Below are 17850 nucleotides of genomic sequence, written 5' to 3'. Positions count from 1 at the left end.
GTGTGACATAAGCTTCTAAATGTTGTGCATAAAATGCCAGGACAGTTCAAAACCCCCCCAAATGACCCCATTTTGGAAAGTAGACACCCCAAGCTATTTGCTGAGAGGCATGTCGAGTCCATGGAATATTTTATATTGCGACACAAGTTGCGGGAAAGAGACACATTTTTTTTTTTTTTTTTTTTTTTTGCACAAAGTTGTCACTAAATGATATATTGCTCAAACATGCCATGGGAATATGTGAAATTACACCCCAAAATACATTCTGCTGCTTCTCCTGAGTACGGGGATACCACATGTGTGAGACTTTTTGGGAGCCTAGCCACGTACGGGACCCCGAAAACCAAGCACCGCCTTCAGGCTTTCTAAGGGCGTGAATTTTTGATTTCACTCTTCACTGCCTATCACAGTTTCGGAGGCCATGGAAAGCCCAGGTGGCACAAAACCCCCCCAAATGACCCCATTTTGGAAAGTAGACACCCAAAGCTATTTGCTGAGAGGTATAGTGAGTATTTTGCAGACCTCACTTTTTGTCACAAAGTTTTGAAAATTGAAAAAAGAAAAAAAAAAAATTTTTTTCTTGTCTTTCTTCATTTTCAAAAACAAATGAGAGCTGCAAAATACTCACCATGCCTCTCAGCAAATAGCTTGGGGTGTCTACTTTCCAAAATGGGGTCATTTGGGGGGGTTCTGTGCCACCTGGGCATTCCATGGCCTCCGAAACTGTGATAGGCAGTGAAGAGTGAAATCAAAAATTTTCACCCTTAGAAATCCTGAAGGCGGTGATTGGATTTTGGGGCCCCGTACGCGGCTAGGCTCCCAAAAAGTCCCACACATGTGGTATCCCCATACTCAGGAGAAGCAGCTAAATGTATTTTGGGGTGCAATTCCACATATGCCCATGGCCTGTGTGAGCAATATATCATTTAGTGACAACTTTATGCAAAAAAAAAAAAAAAAAAAAGTGTCACTTTCCCACAACTTGTGTCAAAATATAAAATATTCCATGGACTCAATATGCCTCTCAGCAAATAGCTTGGGGTGTCTACTTTCCAAAATGGGGTCATTTTGGGGGGTTTTGTGCCACCTGGGCATTCCATGGCCTCCGAAACTGTGATAGGTAGTGAGGAGTAAAATCAAAAATTTACACCCTTAGAAATCCTGAAGGCGGTGATTGGTTTTCGGGGCCCCGTACGCGGCTAGGCTCCCAAAAAGTCCCACACATGTGGTATCCCCATACTCAGGAGAAGCAGCTGAATGTATTTTGGGGTGCAATTCCACATAGGCCCATGGCCTGTGTGAGCAATATATCATTTAGTGACAACTTTTTGTAAATATTTTTTTTTTTTGTCATTATTCAATCACTTGGGACAAAAAAAATAAATATTCAATGGGTTCAACATGCCTCTCAGCAATTTCCTTGGGGTGTCTACTTTCCAAAATGGGGTCACTTGGGGGGGTTTTGTACTGCCCTGCCATTTTAGCACCTCAAGAAATGACATAGGCAGTCATAAACTAAAAGCTGTGTAAATTACAGAAAATGTACCCTAGTTTGTAGACGCTATAACTTTTGCGTAAACCAATAAATATACGCTTATTGACATTTTTTTTACCAAAGACATGTGGCCGAATACATTTTGGCCTAAATGTATGACTAAAATTTAGTTTATTGGATTTTTTTTATAACAAAAAGTAGAAAATATCATTTTTTTTCAAAATTTTCGGTCTTTTTCCGTTTATAGCGCAAAAAATAAAAACCGCAGAGGTGATCAAATACCATCAAAAGAAAGCTCTATTTGTGGGAAGAAAAGGACGCAAATTTCGTTTGGGTACAGCATTGCATGACCGCGCAATTAGCAGTTAAAGCGACGCAGTGCCAAATTGGAAAAAGACCTCTGGTCCTTAGGCAGCATAATGGTCCGGGGCTCAAGTGGTTAATGTCTCATGGAAACATGGTGCTGAATGACTGACAGGCTTGTTGTGGATCTATTGTTTCTCCTTGACTCAAGTCGCATGCTTGCATCACAGCGTGCTGCATTTTTTTTTTTTTTAATATATATTATCTCTATGATTGACAGTGCTACATCCAGAAATCAAACCTGTCTTGTTCACTAACTATCAGGAATACTTTCTAGCCAAAATTGCATTTATTTGTCTGAGATAACCAATGCTTTCTTTAACATTGTAAAGACTTAATGCAGCAACTCTATAGGCATATAGAGAGTCTGGAGGTCCATGGTTAAGCACAATACGGGTACCGACTTGTGCTACCTAGGTTTTCCGGAACTCACCTGCCTAAACATATGTAAGCATTATATATTGTCACACTTAATGACCTGAGATGATTGACACGTGTGGATGACTGGGATATGGCTGAGCTCATGGGCATGCGTTTTTAAGTGACAACATTGTCAGTTTTTACCTTATACAATCTCCTATTGTTTATGCTTTCCTTTCAATGATTAAAATGTTTTTCTACTAATTGTTCTAATAAAGTTATATCAGGTTAAACCGCAGTTTGTTCCTTTTCCTTCACTGAAGGTAAGGACACCTTGGGTCCTATCCCCACTCCCCTTTTATTTTGTTAACAGTGGCGGCCCATCCATTAGGGCGCAGGGGCCCCCCCGTCCTTGCGTCTGGCCCCCTAATCTACATGCAGGGCGCCGGACGCATAGATTCCAATAAGGCATTTATTTTTTTTGAAGCATGGGATTAGAGCCAGAGGCTCTAATGGGTTTCAAAAAAGGTGGGCTCAGGGCGCAGACCACTGCGCCCTGAGCCTACCCAGTTGTGTGACAATAGAGAATGAATATTCGCTATTTTCACGCTGATTCTCCCGGCCAATTAGGAAGCGGGTCTGAGACTCGTTTCCCTATTGGCCGATAGGAGAAGCGTTCTGATTGGCCTCCGAGGAGGGAGGAGGAGGGAGGAGACGTCACGCAGGGGAAGCCCGACCCATTAGTCGCCATGAAGGAGCACTCTATAGGCTGTCATCTCCCTCCAGCCGGAGCTCAGAACGGAGCCGGGGATGATTGTGTACTGTGCCAGCTGTACCCATCCCCTGCCAGGGTAGGCTTCAAGACAGAGAGGGGAGAGACAAGGAGGCCAGGACACGAAAGGGGGAAGCCACCGCCGGCGAGCCAGCACAAGGTAAGGCGACCAGGGTGTGTGTGTGTGTGTGTGTGTTTGTGTGTATGGTGTGCGTCCACAGCCACCCTGACTGATGGAGCACCCTGGTGGTCACTTATCTGGGAAGCAGAAATTGCTCAGTGCTTAAAGAGTAACTTTATCCTAACTAACTAGAGTTTAATTTGTAATCCCTAGTTATTGTTCCAGTATGAGGATTAAAAAAACATATTTACCAGTCCATGGAGTTCATCATTGCCCTTCTTCCTGCTCAAAGTTCTTCTTGTAGCTTGTACCTCACACGCCTCCATCTTGGAATAAGATGGAGGTGTAAGCAGACAAACTGCAGGTCTCTTGCCAGATCCATAGGACCTGTCAAAGACCCTTGACATGTCTGCGCATGCACATAATCATGCTAAATTCCCCCTGCATGCACAGAAAACAACAGAGAGATGTGCAATGTGTCTGCTCATGCATGGAGATCATAACATTTTACACATGCACAGACACTCTGAATGTCTCTTTCAGTGCCTGTAGACTGACACGTATAAACCCATGTGCAGGATATGTTGAGACATCAAGCTGGATATATCATCCTTATCCTGGTGGGCATAGAGGAAGCAAAAACCAAAAAAAAAAAAAAAGCATACAGTAGGTACTTATTGCATAGAAAAATGTGCTTTTGCCGTTTTTGAAGAGGAGGAGTCAAAGGGAAAAAAATCTTGGTCCACTTAAGGAATTCCTTATAACAACCTTTTTATAAGAAAGAATGATATATACTAAGAATGCCAACATCACACAAATAGTTAAAAGCTAAGTCCATCTTTCTAACCATGTTTCATGTAACACCCACATTTAGGGTGTAATATAAAACACTGTAGCCCTGCATTTCCAAACCACCCCTCCACCCCCCGTTACAGAATCAGGTTGCTCTTCTCCCTGCCTGCTTATAAGCAGGTAGAGTCTTTGTTCTCCATGGCAGGGCCACTCTCCATAGCAGCACTGTTGTTGGAGAGGAAGTCGAAAGGAACTAAGTTCCTCTATGGTTTCCTGGGTCATTGGGGAAGCTATCCCATTGGAGGCTGCCACCTCATGTGACTCAAACAGCCATCATTTAAGGCCCTGGCTCCCAGGGTTGGTGTGCTTTATGCGAGTGGACAGGGTAGGGAAAGGTACCGCATCTGTTAGGGTCAGTACTAGAGCTAGGGAAAGGTTACTGATGAGTGAGGGTAAGTGTGGGGGGTTTACAACCTCTCTGGACATCTGCCTGCTTGGACTCAAGCAGCCATCATTTAAGGCCCTGGCTCCCAGGGTTGGTGTGCTTTATGTGAGTGCTTTATGCTTTATGCCGCATTCTGCCCCTCTCTACAGATGCTGTCAGTTCGGCTGAAACCTGCTTTCTATACGCTGTTGGAACTGTGAGTATTCCCGACTGGGCTGCCTTCCCATGGGGTGTTTCTGAACTATCTTTGCATTATTTCAATAAAAGTTATTTCATCACACTGGGACAGTGTGTGTTATTGCTGCCGCACCGCACTGCATCCCCCCTCCTGCTTGATCTTATCATATTTGAATTTGGGGACATTCATTAAATTCAACAACTTTGAATTAAAAAACGGGCCTTTGGTTCTCAATGCAGCACAAATGCAGTGATGTCACTACACTTGTAGTTTATTGATACATCCTTCAGCTCCATAACAAAGTCTGCAGGAGTAATGCACCCAAAATTAACTAATTGCAGTTGCAGTGCCATGCAAAAGCAATGCAATGCAAAAAAAAAAAAATAACAAGTGCACTTTTTTTGCAGTATGATTGCATTTATTTATTTGCAAAAGGTGGAATGCTCCTTTTAAACACTTTTAGATGGGATGGCAGTTATACTTTAGATGCTATCGTCTGGATACACTGGGACTCATCATGAGGGCATATATTCAACTTCGCTTTCATATGATAATTTACAGGATGCTATCGATAACAGCTCCACTTATCTGTTAATATCAACTGCAATTGATCTACTTCCCAAAAAGGGCTAATCTTTTTTAACAGCCCCAAGTTCAATAACAAACACCTTTTAACACTGACAGGCTGTTGACCATTTCACTGATTTCATCCAGACTTACCTGTATCGGCACACTAGTTAAAGTGAGAGCATTGTTACTACTGCCCATCATCAACTTGTGATAGATCTCCGTGTCCAAAGGGATAACTGAGAAGCCACAATGATCAGAAAGATGCCACGGAACACGCCTGGATTCTAAACAAAAGAAAGATGGGATTAAAAAATATATTGAGTTATGCAAAAAGTGTCATTTTTTTAAATTTCTCCATCTCTTTGTTAGTGCAGCTATTAACCTTGTGACCAGGATTGCATCTTTATAGACGCTGATTGATTGATCTGTAATGAGGTTATTTAAAGATGACCTTTAATTACCCTTCCATTTCACTGTGCGACTGTATATTGGTTTTCAGGCATGCCTAATGAATAACTAAAAGTGTGCTTTATTTCTTAAACTGACTAAAAGCCTTAAGCTGATCCTTCAAACATTTGTTTGTATCCAGTGCAGACAATCGGCATTTCATATTAATACGCTGATTTTACTGATCCCCCCGAATACTCACTGTTAAGCATCATACGGTGTATTAAAAAACTTTCCAAGACATATAATTCTAGAGACCGCATCCATGAATGGAATTCTTTGTCCATTTCCTGCTGTGACCATTATTATAATAATTAACAGTTTTCTTTAAGCACATAGTGACAGCTGTAAACTATGGCAGGACACTACCTGACCTCTAGGTAATAGATCTTGTAGTTAGCACCATTCAGTTAGATGAAAGTGTCTGAGATCATTAACACACCCTTTTTACCAAGCATTGAACTTGCAGAAGTCAGCGAAATCTTAAGAAGCCTAAAACAGCTGTCTGCATTTGGCTATACACCCACCGGCCACTTTATTAGGTACACCTGTTCAATTGCTTGATAACACAAACTGCTAATCAGCCAATCACATGGCAGCAACTCAATGCATTTAGGCATCTAGACGTGGTGAAGATGACTTTCTGAAGTTCAAACTGAGCATCAGAATGGGGAAGAAAGGGGATTTAAGTGACTTTGAACACGGCACAGTTGTTGGTGCTAGACGGGCTGGTCTGAGTATTTCAAAAACTGCTGTTCTACTGGGATTTTTACACACAACCATCTCTAGGGTTTACAGAGAATGGTCCAAAAAAGAGAAAATATCCAGTGAGTGGTAGTTGTGTGGAGGAAAATGCCTTGTTGACGTCAGAGGTCAGAGGAGAATGGGCAGACTGGTTCGAGATGAGAGGCAACAGTAACTCAAATAACCACTCGTTACAACCAAGGTATGCAGAATACCATCTCTAAACGCACAACACATCGAACATTGAAACAAATGGGCTACAGCAGTAGAAGACCACATCGGGTGCCACTCCTGTCATCTAAGAACAGGAAACTGAGGCTACATTTCACACAGGCTCACCAGCCGACAAATCTGCAGCAACTGTGTGATGCTTTCATGTCAATATGGACCAAAATCTCTGAGCAATGTCTCCAACACCTTGTTGCATCTATGCCATGAAGAACTAAGGCAGTTCTGAAGGTAAAAGGGGGCCCAACCCAGGACTATCAAGGTGTACCTAAAAAAGTGACCAGTGAGTGTATGTGGTTACTATACACCAGCTATGCTGGATTCACAGGTGGCTAAAAGGGGCAAAAAGGAATGATTTTCATGACTCCATACCACTAACCTATTAGCAGAGACTAAGCTTATGTTTTTGGGTTTTGTGCTGGAAGTGAGGATATGTAAATACCTTCTGATCTGAAAAGGCAATGCTATAATTTAGTTTTGAAAAATTCCACATAGAACAAATGTATCATCTGGAGTGTATACAGTGGAACATTGGATTACGAGCATAATCCGTTCCAGGAGAATGCTTGTAATCCAAAGCACTCGCATATCAAAGCGAGTTCCCCCATAGAAGTCAATGGAAACGAAGATAATTCGTTCCGCATTGACTTCTATTGCATGCAATACCGCATGTGGCCAGAGGTTGGGGGGGTGCCAGAGAGCCTCCGAAATGCTTGGGAACAACTCGGCTGAACTCGGAAAGGCTCGGAAACACTCAGGAATGGAGTATTTCCGAGTGTTTCAGAGTATTTCTGCGTGATTCCGAGTATTTCCAAACGGCTCCGAACCATTCAGTGTGTCACTAGCACCCCCGCACCTCTGGCCAAATGCAGTACTGCACACTGCATTCGCTTGAATTCTGCTCGTTTTGCGAGACAACACGAAAAAAGTTGCTCGTCTTTCAAAACGCTCTTTAACCACGTTACTCGTAAACCAAGGTTCCACTGTATTGGTTTTAGCATGTTTCTCCCTATCACCTGATGTTGTTTAAGGAGATCAGCTCAGTCTGAAACTTACAGAATTTGTCCCTATAGGCAGGGGTAGGCAACCTCGGCCCTCCAGCTGTTTTGAAACTACAAGTCCCATGAGACATTGCAAAACCCTGACAATCACAGGCATGACTCCTAGAGGCAGTGGCATGATGGGATTTGTAGTTTCACCACAGCTGGAGGGCCAAGGTTGCCTACCTCTGCTATAGGGCGATTCAGTCTGAAGTTTAGGTCAGATAGGGCCAGCCTGAAAGGGAGCTACATTTGCTGTGCTGTGTCTTTAGCTTAGCCACAGTGCTCAGTAAATATTTAGTTATGTATTAAATGTTTATTGGTAACTCCAAAAATGTGTATATACTGTATACACTAAAAATGGTATCAAGTATCAGATTAGAAAATGAAAAACGCCAATAAAATTGTTTTAGAACCATTTTAGTTTTCCTTTATGGCTCTTTCACACAAGTGGCCACGTTTTAAAAGACACATTGCATTGTTTCATTTTCTTTTTTTATTATATTGAAATATCACAAAGTAACATTTCATGTATCCTTATACACTGCAGTGCAGTGGTGTGAAGTGAACTCATAGGACTCAAGGCAAATTGCCATGTCAATACTTTGTGACTGTGTGGCAAGTGCAGCCCAACACATATAGTGTAAACAGGCCCTCAAAAATTGTCCGTTTTTAAAATGTTGTAGCTACAATGGGCACAACCTAACACAAATGACTAACAGAGAGTAGCCAACTGTACTATGATGCAATAGAGAAGGTGCTGTGCTCTAATAGTAACAGGGGTGTTGTAAGCCCCAACATATATCGGGGTGTCATCTTGTATATATTGGCATTGCAATGCGCACACAACCTTTTTAACATCAATAATTATTTATATTTGTGTGCTATTTTCAAGCTTTCTTTAGTATAGATGAAATAGTAGCACATCAGATTTACCGGAAGTGACAGGGTAATATTCCAGGATTAGTGCTGCTCCTTCGCTGAAGAGGGTCACCCCATCTCTTCCCTGAAACAGATAGGAGGAATTCCATATAGGCTGGGATGGTGGCAGTCCAGGAGAGGAAATCTGAAGGAAAGAAAAAAAGGTCCACAATTACATTAATTTAATTTATTTCTATCTACTTAGAACACTAAACAATGTTACTTTTTGTTTATCTCCATTACACCAATTATGTGATTATGGAAATTCACTCTTAACCACTTGCCTACTGGGAACTTTTACCCCCTTTCTGCCCAGGCCAATTTTCAGCTTTCAGCACTGTCACACTTTGAATGACAGTTGCGCGGTCATGCAACACTGTACTCATATGAAATTTTTATCATCTTTTTGACACAGAACTTTCTTTTGGTGTTATTTAACCACCACTGGGTTTTTGATTTCTTGCTAAATAAATGAAAATAGACTGAAAATTTTGGGGAAAAAAAAGCATTTTTCATAGTTTGTTATAAAATTTTGCAAACAGGTAATGCTTCTCCTTCATTGATGTGTGCTGATGAGGTGGCACTGGTGGACACTGATGAGGGGACACTGATAGCCAGCACTGATGGGTAATGGCAGTGATAACTCGTGCATTGTGGGTGCACGGGCCCCTTTCAGGACGCCGGACGCATGGATTCCTATGGCAGGGGTGAGAGGGTTGGTATTTTTTGAAGCACCTGATTAGAGCCAGAGGCTCTAATAAGCTTCAAAATACGGTGGGCTCTGGGCGCAGAGAGTGCGCCCTGATCCCACCCAATCGTGTAACGACAGCGAAAGAATTTTTGCTATTTTCACACTAACGTTCCTCCCTGCCAATCAGGAGGCAGGTCATCACTCAGACCTGTTACCCGATTGGCCATAGTGCCAGGCCATCCTATTGGATGCCTGGCGCTTAGGAAGAGGAGGCAGGAGCAGAGGAGACACAAGGACATCCCCGCCACTGCTGCTCTGGTGGAGACACAGGACTCAGCACTGGCGGCACGTGCTGGACCACCCACGGGGTGGGGGGGGGGTTGGTGCTCTGAGCAGTGAGGGGGGGACTGCTGTCAGTTCCGGGAGCTGTGAGCCTGTACAGATAAGTGAGGCTGTATACCCTGATCTGTATTATTGCCTGATTTGTATACCCTGAGCTGTATACCCTGAGCTGTATACCCTGAGCTGTAAACCCTGATCAGTATACCCTGATCGGTATACCCTGATCTGTATTCCCTGATCTTTATACCCTGAGCTGTATTAAACCTTGATCTATATTCCCTGATATGTATACCCTGAGCTGTATACCCTGATCTGTATACCCTGATCTGTATTCCCTGATCTTTATACCCTGAGCTGTATTAAACCTTGATCTATATTCCCTGATATGTATACCCTGAGCTGTATACCCTGATCTGTATACCCTGATCTGTATTCCCTGATCTTTATACCCTGAGCTGTATTAAACCCTGATATGTATACCCTGAGCTGTATACCCTGAGCTGTATACCCTGAGCTGTATACCCTGAGCTGTATATCCTGATCTGTATACCCTGATCTGTATTCCCTGATCTGTATTCCCTGATCTGTATTCCCTGAGCTGTATACCCTGAGCTGTATACCATGATCTGTATACCATGATCTGTGAGGCTGAGCTATATACTTGTCAGGAGACTAGTAGACCAGACTGTGTGGACTGCACAGAGATAACCCAAAACACATGTAAGTGAATAGTGATATTTATTAAAATAGGTGATAATTCAGGAAATACAAACAGTGCAACACCAACACAACAAACACACTACAAACAACAATATCTAGAGCAAGGGGCAATACCGGAATCACAGATGTCAGCCAGGCCAGGGTCATACACAGCAGGTCAGCAAGAACAAGGGATATACCAGAGACATAAACGTTTAGCCAAGCCAAGGTCATACACAGGAAGATCAGTAAATGAGGGACAGGGGACCAACAGGACAGAGAGGGGATGGATCGGGCTGAAGGGTACAGGAACACAGAAGGGATCGGGTCAGGATAAGCTCGGGCACAAGGTCAGATGCAGGCTCAGGATCGGGTAACAGGTGAACAAGGTCAGGGCTCAAGGAGAGAGATACCAAGGCAAGCATATGAGGGCTTGCCGGGTATTTATAGGACTGACTATGATTGACTTCAAGTCACACCTGAGCGCAGGGAGTGTTGTCTGCTCCATACTGCCAGGATCCATCCGCTGGTGGACATCAGTACTGCGGCCAAAAGATGAAATGACACCAGCAGGGAAATATTCTCCTGACAGTTCAACACTGCCAGGAGACACCTGCTGGCGGACCCCAGTACTGCATGCCAAACGATATATCTTACCAGCGGATGGACCCTTTCCTGACAATACTCTGTCCTGTGATGCTGAGCTGTATACTCTGTCTTGTGATACTGGGGCTGTATACTCTGTCCTGTGATGCTGAGCTGTATACTCCTGGCACTATGGGTGGATGCAAGTGGAATATAGGGGACGGAGTGGGTGGATTCTATAAGGGGTGTGGCTTATTAGAAGTGAGAGGGGCCAAAAATGAAGGGCGGGGTCTGGCACCCCCCCACCCTAAAACTTCACCAGCTGCCACTGGGTAGTGGTGGGTGGCACTGATTGGCACTGATAGGCAGCACTGATAGGTGACACTGATGAGGAGGCACTGATGGGCACTGATTGACAGGACTGGTGGGAACTGATTGGCAGCACTGGTGATCAGGACACTGGTAATCAGTGCCCTGATTATTTATGTAGATGCCCCTTTCACACAAGCCAGTTACCCGCTCTCCTCTGACAATGTGAGAAAAGGAATGCTGCTAACCGGCTTCTGTTTACATCGTGCATAAAAAAACAGTGCTGCGCAACTAAAAAAACAATGTACATAAACAATACAACGATGTCAGAACACCGCGGCTATCCAGTTTGATTTGTATCTATGCCTGTACAGCTAGCATGGCTTATAGTGCCTTACTTGTGAGTTTGTTTGACTCATCTTTTATGGGAATAAATTGGTTTTAAACGGAGAGCACTAGATCTCGCCATTCTGTTTTTATACATATGCTGATCGTTGTACACTTGGAGAGCTTATCAACCACTTAGGCCCCTTTCACACTGGGGCGGTTTGCAGGCGTTATTGCGCTAAAAATACCGCCTGCAAACCGCCCCAAAACAGCCTCCGCTGTTTGTTCAGTGTGAAAGCCCGAGGGCTTTCACACTGAAGCGGTGCGCTGGCAGGAGAAGAAAAAATCTCCTGTCAGCCGCATCTTTGGAGCGGTGAAGGAGCGGTGTATTCACCGCTCCTAAACCGCTCCTGCCCATTGAAATCAATGGGACAGCGCGGCTATACCGCGGCAATACCGCGGTATACCACTGTTTTACTGCCGACGCCCCCTACCGCCCCAGTATGAAAGGGGCCTTAGAGCAGTGGTTCTCAACTCCTGTCCTCGGGACCCACCAACAGGCCAGATTTGCAAGATAACTGAAACACATCACAGGTGATATAATTTGCTGCTCTGTGATTGCAGTATTCTAGTCTGCATCTCCCCAAGGTAATACTTAAAGTCTGGCCTGTTAGTGGGTCCTGAGGACCGAAGTTGAGAACCACTGACTTAGAGGAAGTGTATGGAATTGAGGACTTCCAGTGTGAGCTTTATGCCAGTCCATTGTGATATCCCCAAAGGAGAACTGCTTTATTTGACTGGCTGGTGAAACACGGGTTAAATTGTGAGGTGAGCAGCCTAATACACAGGTGGAGACGAGCACAGTTTATTTGGATCACCTTACACGAATGGTGGATTGTTTTCTGTCACCTGTTTTACTCATCCTTTTTCATGGACTGGAATATTTAGTTCATGTCTTTATTGTATTGTTTATGCACATTGTATTTTTAGTAGCGCAGCACTGTTTATTTATGCATTTTTATATAGGTGGAGTGAAAACACTTTGAGTGATAGCAGCTACTATTTTTTAGTCACTGTCACATTAATTGTTATTTAGGGTTTGATTGCGCTGATTGATTTCACAATTTCACACAGTTATGTTTACATCGTGATCAGCGGTAACTGGACACAGCTGATCACATGGTAAAGGGCTGCTGTGATTGGCCCTTTACCCCGATCTGTGATCAGCTGTGTCTTAAGGACACAACGATCACGGAGCAGGCCGCCCGTAGGCCACAGCGCGCTCGATCACATGAGGACGTCCTATGACGCCCTCCCAGAACTGGCCGACCACGCTATAGCCATCATGATGTGTACTAATTCCAAAAGGGTGAGGATTTTTAAATTTGCTCTGGCAAAACCTAAATGTGTAGTGATTTATACCTTCTTTATTATAATATTGTGTAAAGGAAAACAGAATTTTGGAGGACATTATCAGTTTCTTCGGCATCCTGGACTAGGAGAGGAAGATAAAGATGATAAACAAGATGAAAAAACTAGACTTACGATGGCCATACATGTGTAGAGTTTTTGTTCCTAAATTTTATGTCATTCATTTAATTTCCTCATGGTTAGTGGGTCATATCAACGATCGTTTTTTAGCAATGAGAAAGTCTGAAAATTTGGGATGGAAATATTTTATCATTTCTTATCTGAACAAACAAAACTGTAACTGTGAATGTGATTTCTGTTCAGGAAAAACATATATATTGTAATTTACAATTAATACTTTTGACCCGGCCCCCGCATTATCACATGAGAGCTGTTAGCACTCCCTATCAGCCCCACCAGCACACTATTACTTCCGTATAAGCACTCCAGAGCATGGATACGGTCAGACTCGGCCACTAATACTGCTGGAGGGGGGGAGGGGTTGTAGCAGTTGTATTGGAGGTGCAGTCATCTGTTATATTCAGACACAATGATATATTATTATCACTAGTATTAACACTCACATCTAAGGACAGTGGGGATTAAATACGTCCACTAGTTTATTGATGGGCTCACTATTGGTTTATTCAAGTGTATATGACATATTAGGATATACATATCTTAGAATTAGCACATGCAGCCAGCAGGCGGAGCCCTAGAGTCTGCTGACAACACATTTGAAATTTGTTCCCATGCTGTTCAGCTTTGTTTAGAACACACAGTTGAATGATCCAGACATAAGACACACCTCTTCCCAGTTCAGTGAGCTCTGAATGGAGTATCAATAAGAGAGAGACAGTCCAAAAGCAAGCAGCTGCTGCTGGATTGTCTTTTTAGAAAGTCCAAAATGCTCTTTAAACATTGTCATTTGCTACATTAAGCATTATTTCTAAAGTAAAATGTTATACAAGAAGAACAAAAAATTGACAGTAAGAATTGAAAGTAACATAAATAAAATTGACATAAAACATGCTGAAGAGTGTAGTACCTCCTCATTGATGTCCTGCCCTCAAGGTGCTTGGGCTTGAGACTGAGGATATATAAGGTGAGAGGGGTGTAGTTGTGCAGTTAGTTGGTGGTTTGAAGTGGGAAGCAGACCTGGGGGGGACTCTGTTTTCTGGGGAAAAGGCACCCAAGGCACATAGAGGGTTATTTACGAAAGGCAAATCCACTTTGCACTACAAGTGCAAACTACAAGTGCAAAGTGCACTTGAAAGTGCAGTCACTGTAGATACGAGAGGGACATGCACGGAATATAAAAAACAGCATTTTAGCTTGCACATGATTGGATGATAAAATCAGCAGAGCTTCCCCTCTTTTCAGATCTACCCCTCAGATTTACAGAGACTGTACTTCTAAGTGCACTTGTAGTGCAAATTGGATTTGCCTTTCGTAAAAAAAACCCATAGCGTAGGGATTTTTCCTCTTGTGGAGCAGGGATTGTCTCCTAATGGAGTTGTTGGTAAAAAGATTTTGCCTGTAACAGAGCAGCATTAAATGCTGAAAATCTGTATATTGCAAACTTCATAATAATAAAGGAATCCTGGTTTAGGCAAGTGTCCTCCAGTGTGGACATGCCTTTATTTCTCAGAAATATTCCTCATAAGGAGATCTTGAGGACATGTGGAGACAATCACTGTAGAGGTGTTTAGATTGATGATTGAATTTATCAGTTTCTGCCATGCTTCCCTGTGGAGTTTTGGAGGCCCCAGCTTTGATTAATGCAGGTTCACATACTGGGTCCTGGGGTGTGAGTTTACCCCAGTCACTAAGTTTCTAGAGAGTCCAGAGTTCAGGCACAAGGTCACAGACAATCCTTAACTAAGATTTTACTAATGTAGCGTTACAAGTAAATACCTGTTACAAACATTATATATTTCCTTTCTTTTTACATATCTCTTCAACAGCAATGGAGGGATTTACTAAAACTAGTGCCCCCCTTTCTTCGAGTGGCCTCTCAGCAAGCTATGTGCTGAGGGGGCACCTGTGTGAGCACACTCCCGAGCCTGGCTGCGTGCATTCATAGACACACACAGTGTGGCTTGGCCATGCCCCCACTCCTTGCTCTGTGCAGTGGTTTTGCACAGAGCAGCCCAGATCCTCCTTTTCTCGGGTCCCTCACCAATGCTCCTGGCCCCTCCCTGCTGCCGAATGCCCCCACAGCAACCAGCCTGCTATAGGGGCACCCAAACCGAGCCGCAGCTCTGTGTCCTTTCAGACACGGAGCCGCGGTTCAGCCCCGCCCCATCGCTCTCCTCACTGGCTAACTGACTTTGATTGACAGCAGCGGGGGCCAATGGCATCAATGCTGTGTCTCAGGCAATCGGGAGGGCAAGCCCCGGATGGCCGAGGCACTTCTGCAAAATTGCTAGATTGAGATGGGGCTCAGGAAAGTATTAGGGAGGGCTGAGGGGGACTGCTGCACACAGATGGTTTTTTATCCTTATGCATAGAATGTATTAAGATAAAACAACCTTCTGCCTTTAGAACCACTTTAATGCATGTTCCCAAAAAACAATATCCACCGGTGTAAGGACTCCCAGATGGTGAGTAGCTGCTTACAAATATGGATTGAAGGACAGGCACAGGTTTCCATTAATATTTTACAATATAAACAATTCCTTTGATGTGTGGGATGTGCTGAAATCTGTAACTATGTGTTCTATGCCAACAGATGTAGGGAGTGGAGTTCTGTGACAGAAAATCAAAGCATGAACAATAATAACCAGGCCTCAGAAGAGACAGTGATATATTAATGATATAGGTAACATATTATGCTATCAATATTACCTGTGGGTGTCCTTGTGTGGCTGTTTGTGGCACGAGGAATGAAGATGGTGAAGGATCTGGAAACGTAGCTGTGACATGAGGTACCCCACTCATACCAGGGGGCTTGTGGGTCTGGCTGTTGGTTAAAAGATATTATTATAATATGTTATTTGTTACTTTAAGACTGGATTCACACAATGGCATTGTGGTTACGTGCATTGCCCCAATAGGCAGCAATGTGCGCAGTACACATTTTTGCACTACAGTGCCATTTATCCTGTGCTATGCTGTGCCTGAACCCCTGCACAATGCAGGATGGTCCAGAACACTTGCCAGCTTGACAGTATAGCAACAGCAGGAGACTGATGAGGGTATCCCTCTGCTCACTCTGCCCTCCTGTAAGCATGTTTACTGTCAGCGTATGTGCACTGCAGCAGGGTCTTATTAGTTTCTATCAGGGGCAGCCCGTCCATTAAGGGCACACGGGCCTCCCCTATCCATCGCCGCCACCCCCTTATCTATGCGTTCGGCCCCTTTCAGGATGTCAGGTGCATGGATTCCAATGCGGGTTGGGTGATTTTTTGAAGCACCGATTAGAGCCAGAGGCCGCCATCACCCGCTGCCTGACCCCCCACCAAGATGGGTTAAGTGCCAGTCAGACAGCAAGCGGAGGAGCAGGCAGGTGGGGGGGGGCATCACAGTGAGGCTGCATATGATGGGCACAGTGGCTGCATATGATGGGGCACAGTGGCTGCACATGATGGGGCACAGTGGCTGCATATGATGGGGCACAGTGGCTGCACATGATGGGGCACAGTGGCTGCATATGATGGGGCACAGTGGCTGCAATTGATGGGGCTCAGTGGCTGCATTTGATGGGGCACAGTGGCTGCATATTATGGGCACAGTGACTGAATTTGATGGGCACAGTAGCTGCATTTGATGGGCACAGTGGCTGCATATTATGGGCACAATGAGGCTGCAATTTATGTTTTTTTTCAGAATTTTTCATTTTGTTAGCGGCCCCCAAAAAATTTTGAGGACCAGCTGCCACTGCTCTCTAGAGTTCCCAGATTACAAGACTAGGCATGGTATCCCTGCACTATCCCTCCTTGACCAGAACCTCTCCCTAGTGCTAAGTGCACTGTCTCTAGCCAGCGGGGATCCTGTCCCTACCCTAGCCATGTCACAAATGAGTCCAATCGGATGCCCACTCCCCTGATGAAGCCTACCGAGGCTTCAGAAGAACAAAGCTCCTCTCAACCCCCATTCCATCTGTACAGAAGCCAGCTGAGCAGCACCACCTATAGCAGGGAGAACAAACTGCGCAAGCCTTATATAGTTATAATTGCTGTCTGTGTTACCATTGTTAAAATTCCACTTTACATCTTGATCTGGTGATAAGCATCATACAGAACAGGAAATGAAGGGAAATCTTCTCTTTGGGGACACAGACTGCATTTTAATCTTACTGTGGTTCTATCCCCCCCCCCCCCAGGTCTATACAAATAAAACATTTTGCCTGAAGTTGGGTTTTAAAGTTAAAATTAACGATGTTTGTAAATAAATACATAACCGCATGAATTTGCATTTTCTTTTTCTGCTTGGTGTTCAGCTTGTAACCCTGTCCCCGTTCTGTAAAGTCCCTGCCAATCTACTTATATTTGCATGAGCCATACAGGAACCATTGCTGCCAAATTCCGTGTCCAAAAATTGGGATTTGGGGATTAGCCCAAGAAAATTGGGAGGGTCTTTTCTAATACAAAAATGGTTTATATACAAAGTATAGGTTTTTTATAATTTATACCTATATGACAGCTTCATTTTAAACAACAATTATGTTTCTAGATTGCTGCTGAGTAATACTTACTGTATATTTAAATTGAACATAAACTCAAAAATAAACTACAACCTGTCTTGTAAAAGATGTACAGGAGTCCTCATGTTAGGACAACAAAAAGTGACCATTTCTATTCTATGGTATTTCTCATGAAACTAGATACAGATCGAGACCTCCACTCCTGCAAACCACTGGTGTTCTGGTATGTGTAAGCCGTGCTGTCAGTCTGCATGAGGTACCAAGTGTGATGGGCATAGGCACAAGGGTGCGAAGCCGTGGAATGCAGATATGCCAATTAGATACCTTCCCATTGTAAAGAAAATAGATCAAAGAATTATTTGA

General features: G+C 43.8%; 1 protein-coding gene across 1 annotated transcript in view; it reads right to left on the bottom strand.

The window, feature by feature from the left end:
- CCDC33 (coiled-coil domain containing 33) overlaps nt 1–17850 on the bottom strand; it is a 207573-nt gene that overhangs the window by 107523 nt on the left and 82200 nt on the right. Inside the window, exons 9-11 of the mRNA XM_073619065.1 lie at nt 15690–15804; nt 8492–8621; nt 5247–5380 (exon numbers count right to left, since the gene is read on the bottom strand). Coding sequence (XP_073475166.1) covers nt 5247–5380; nt 8492–8621; nt 15690–15804 — 379 coding nt within the window. The remainder of the gene's footprint in view (nt 1–5246; nt 5381–8491; nt 8622–15689; nt 15805–17850) is intronic.

This window comes from Aquarana catesbeiana, linkage group LG03 (genome assembly GCF_042186555.1).
Source record: "Aquarana catesbeiana isolate 2022-GZ linkage group LG03, ASM4218655v1, whole genome shotgun sequence".
In the NCBI taxonomy this organism is placed as follows: Eukaryota; Metazoa; Chordata; class Amphibia; order Anura; family Ranidae; genus Aquarana; species Aquarana catesbeiana.
The sequence above is the reverse complement of the archived record's forward strand: the minus strand, read 5'-3'. Positions and strand labels throughout refer to the sequence as shown.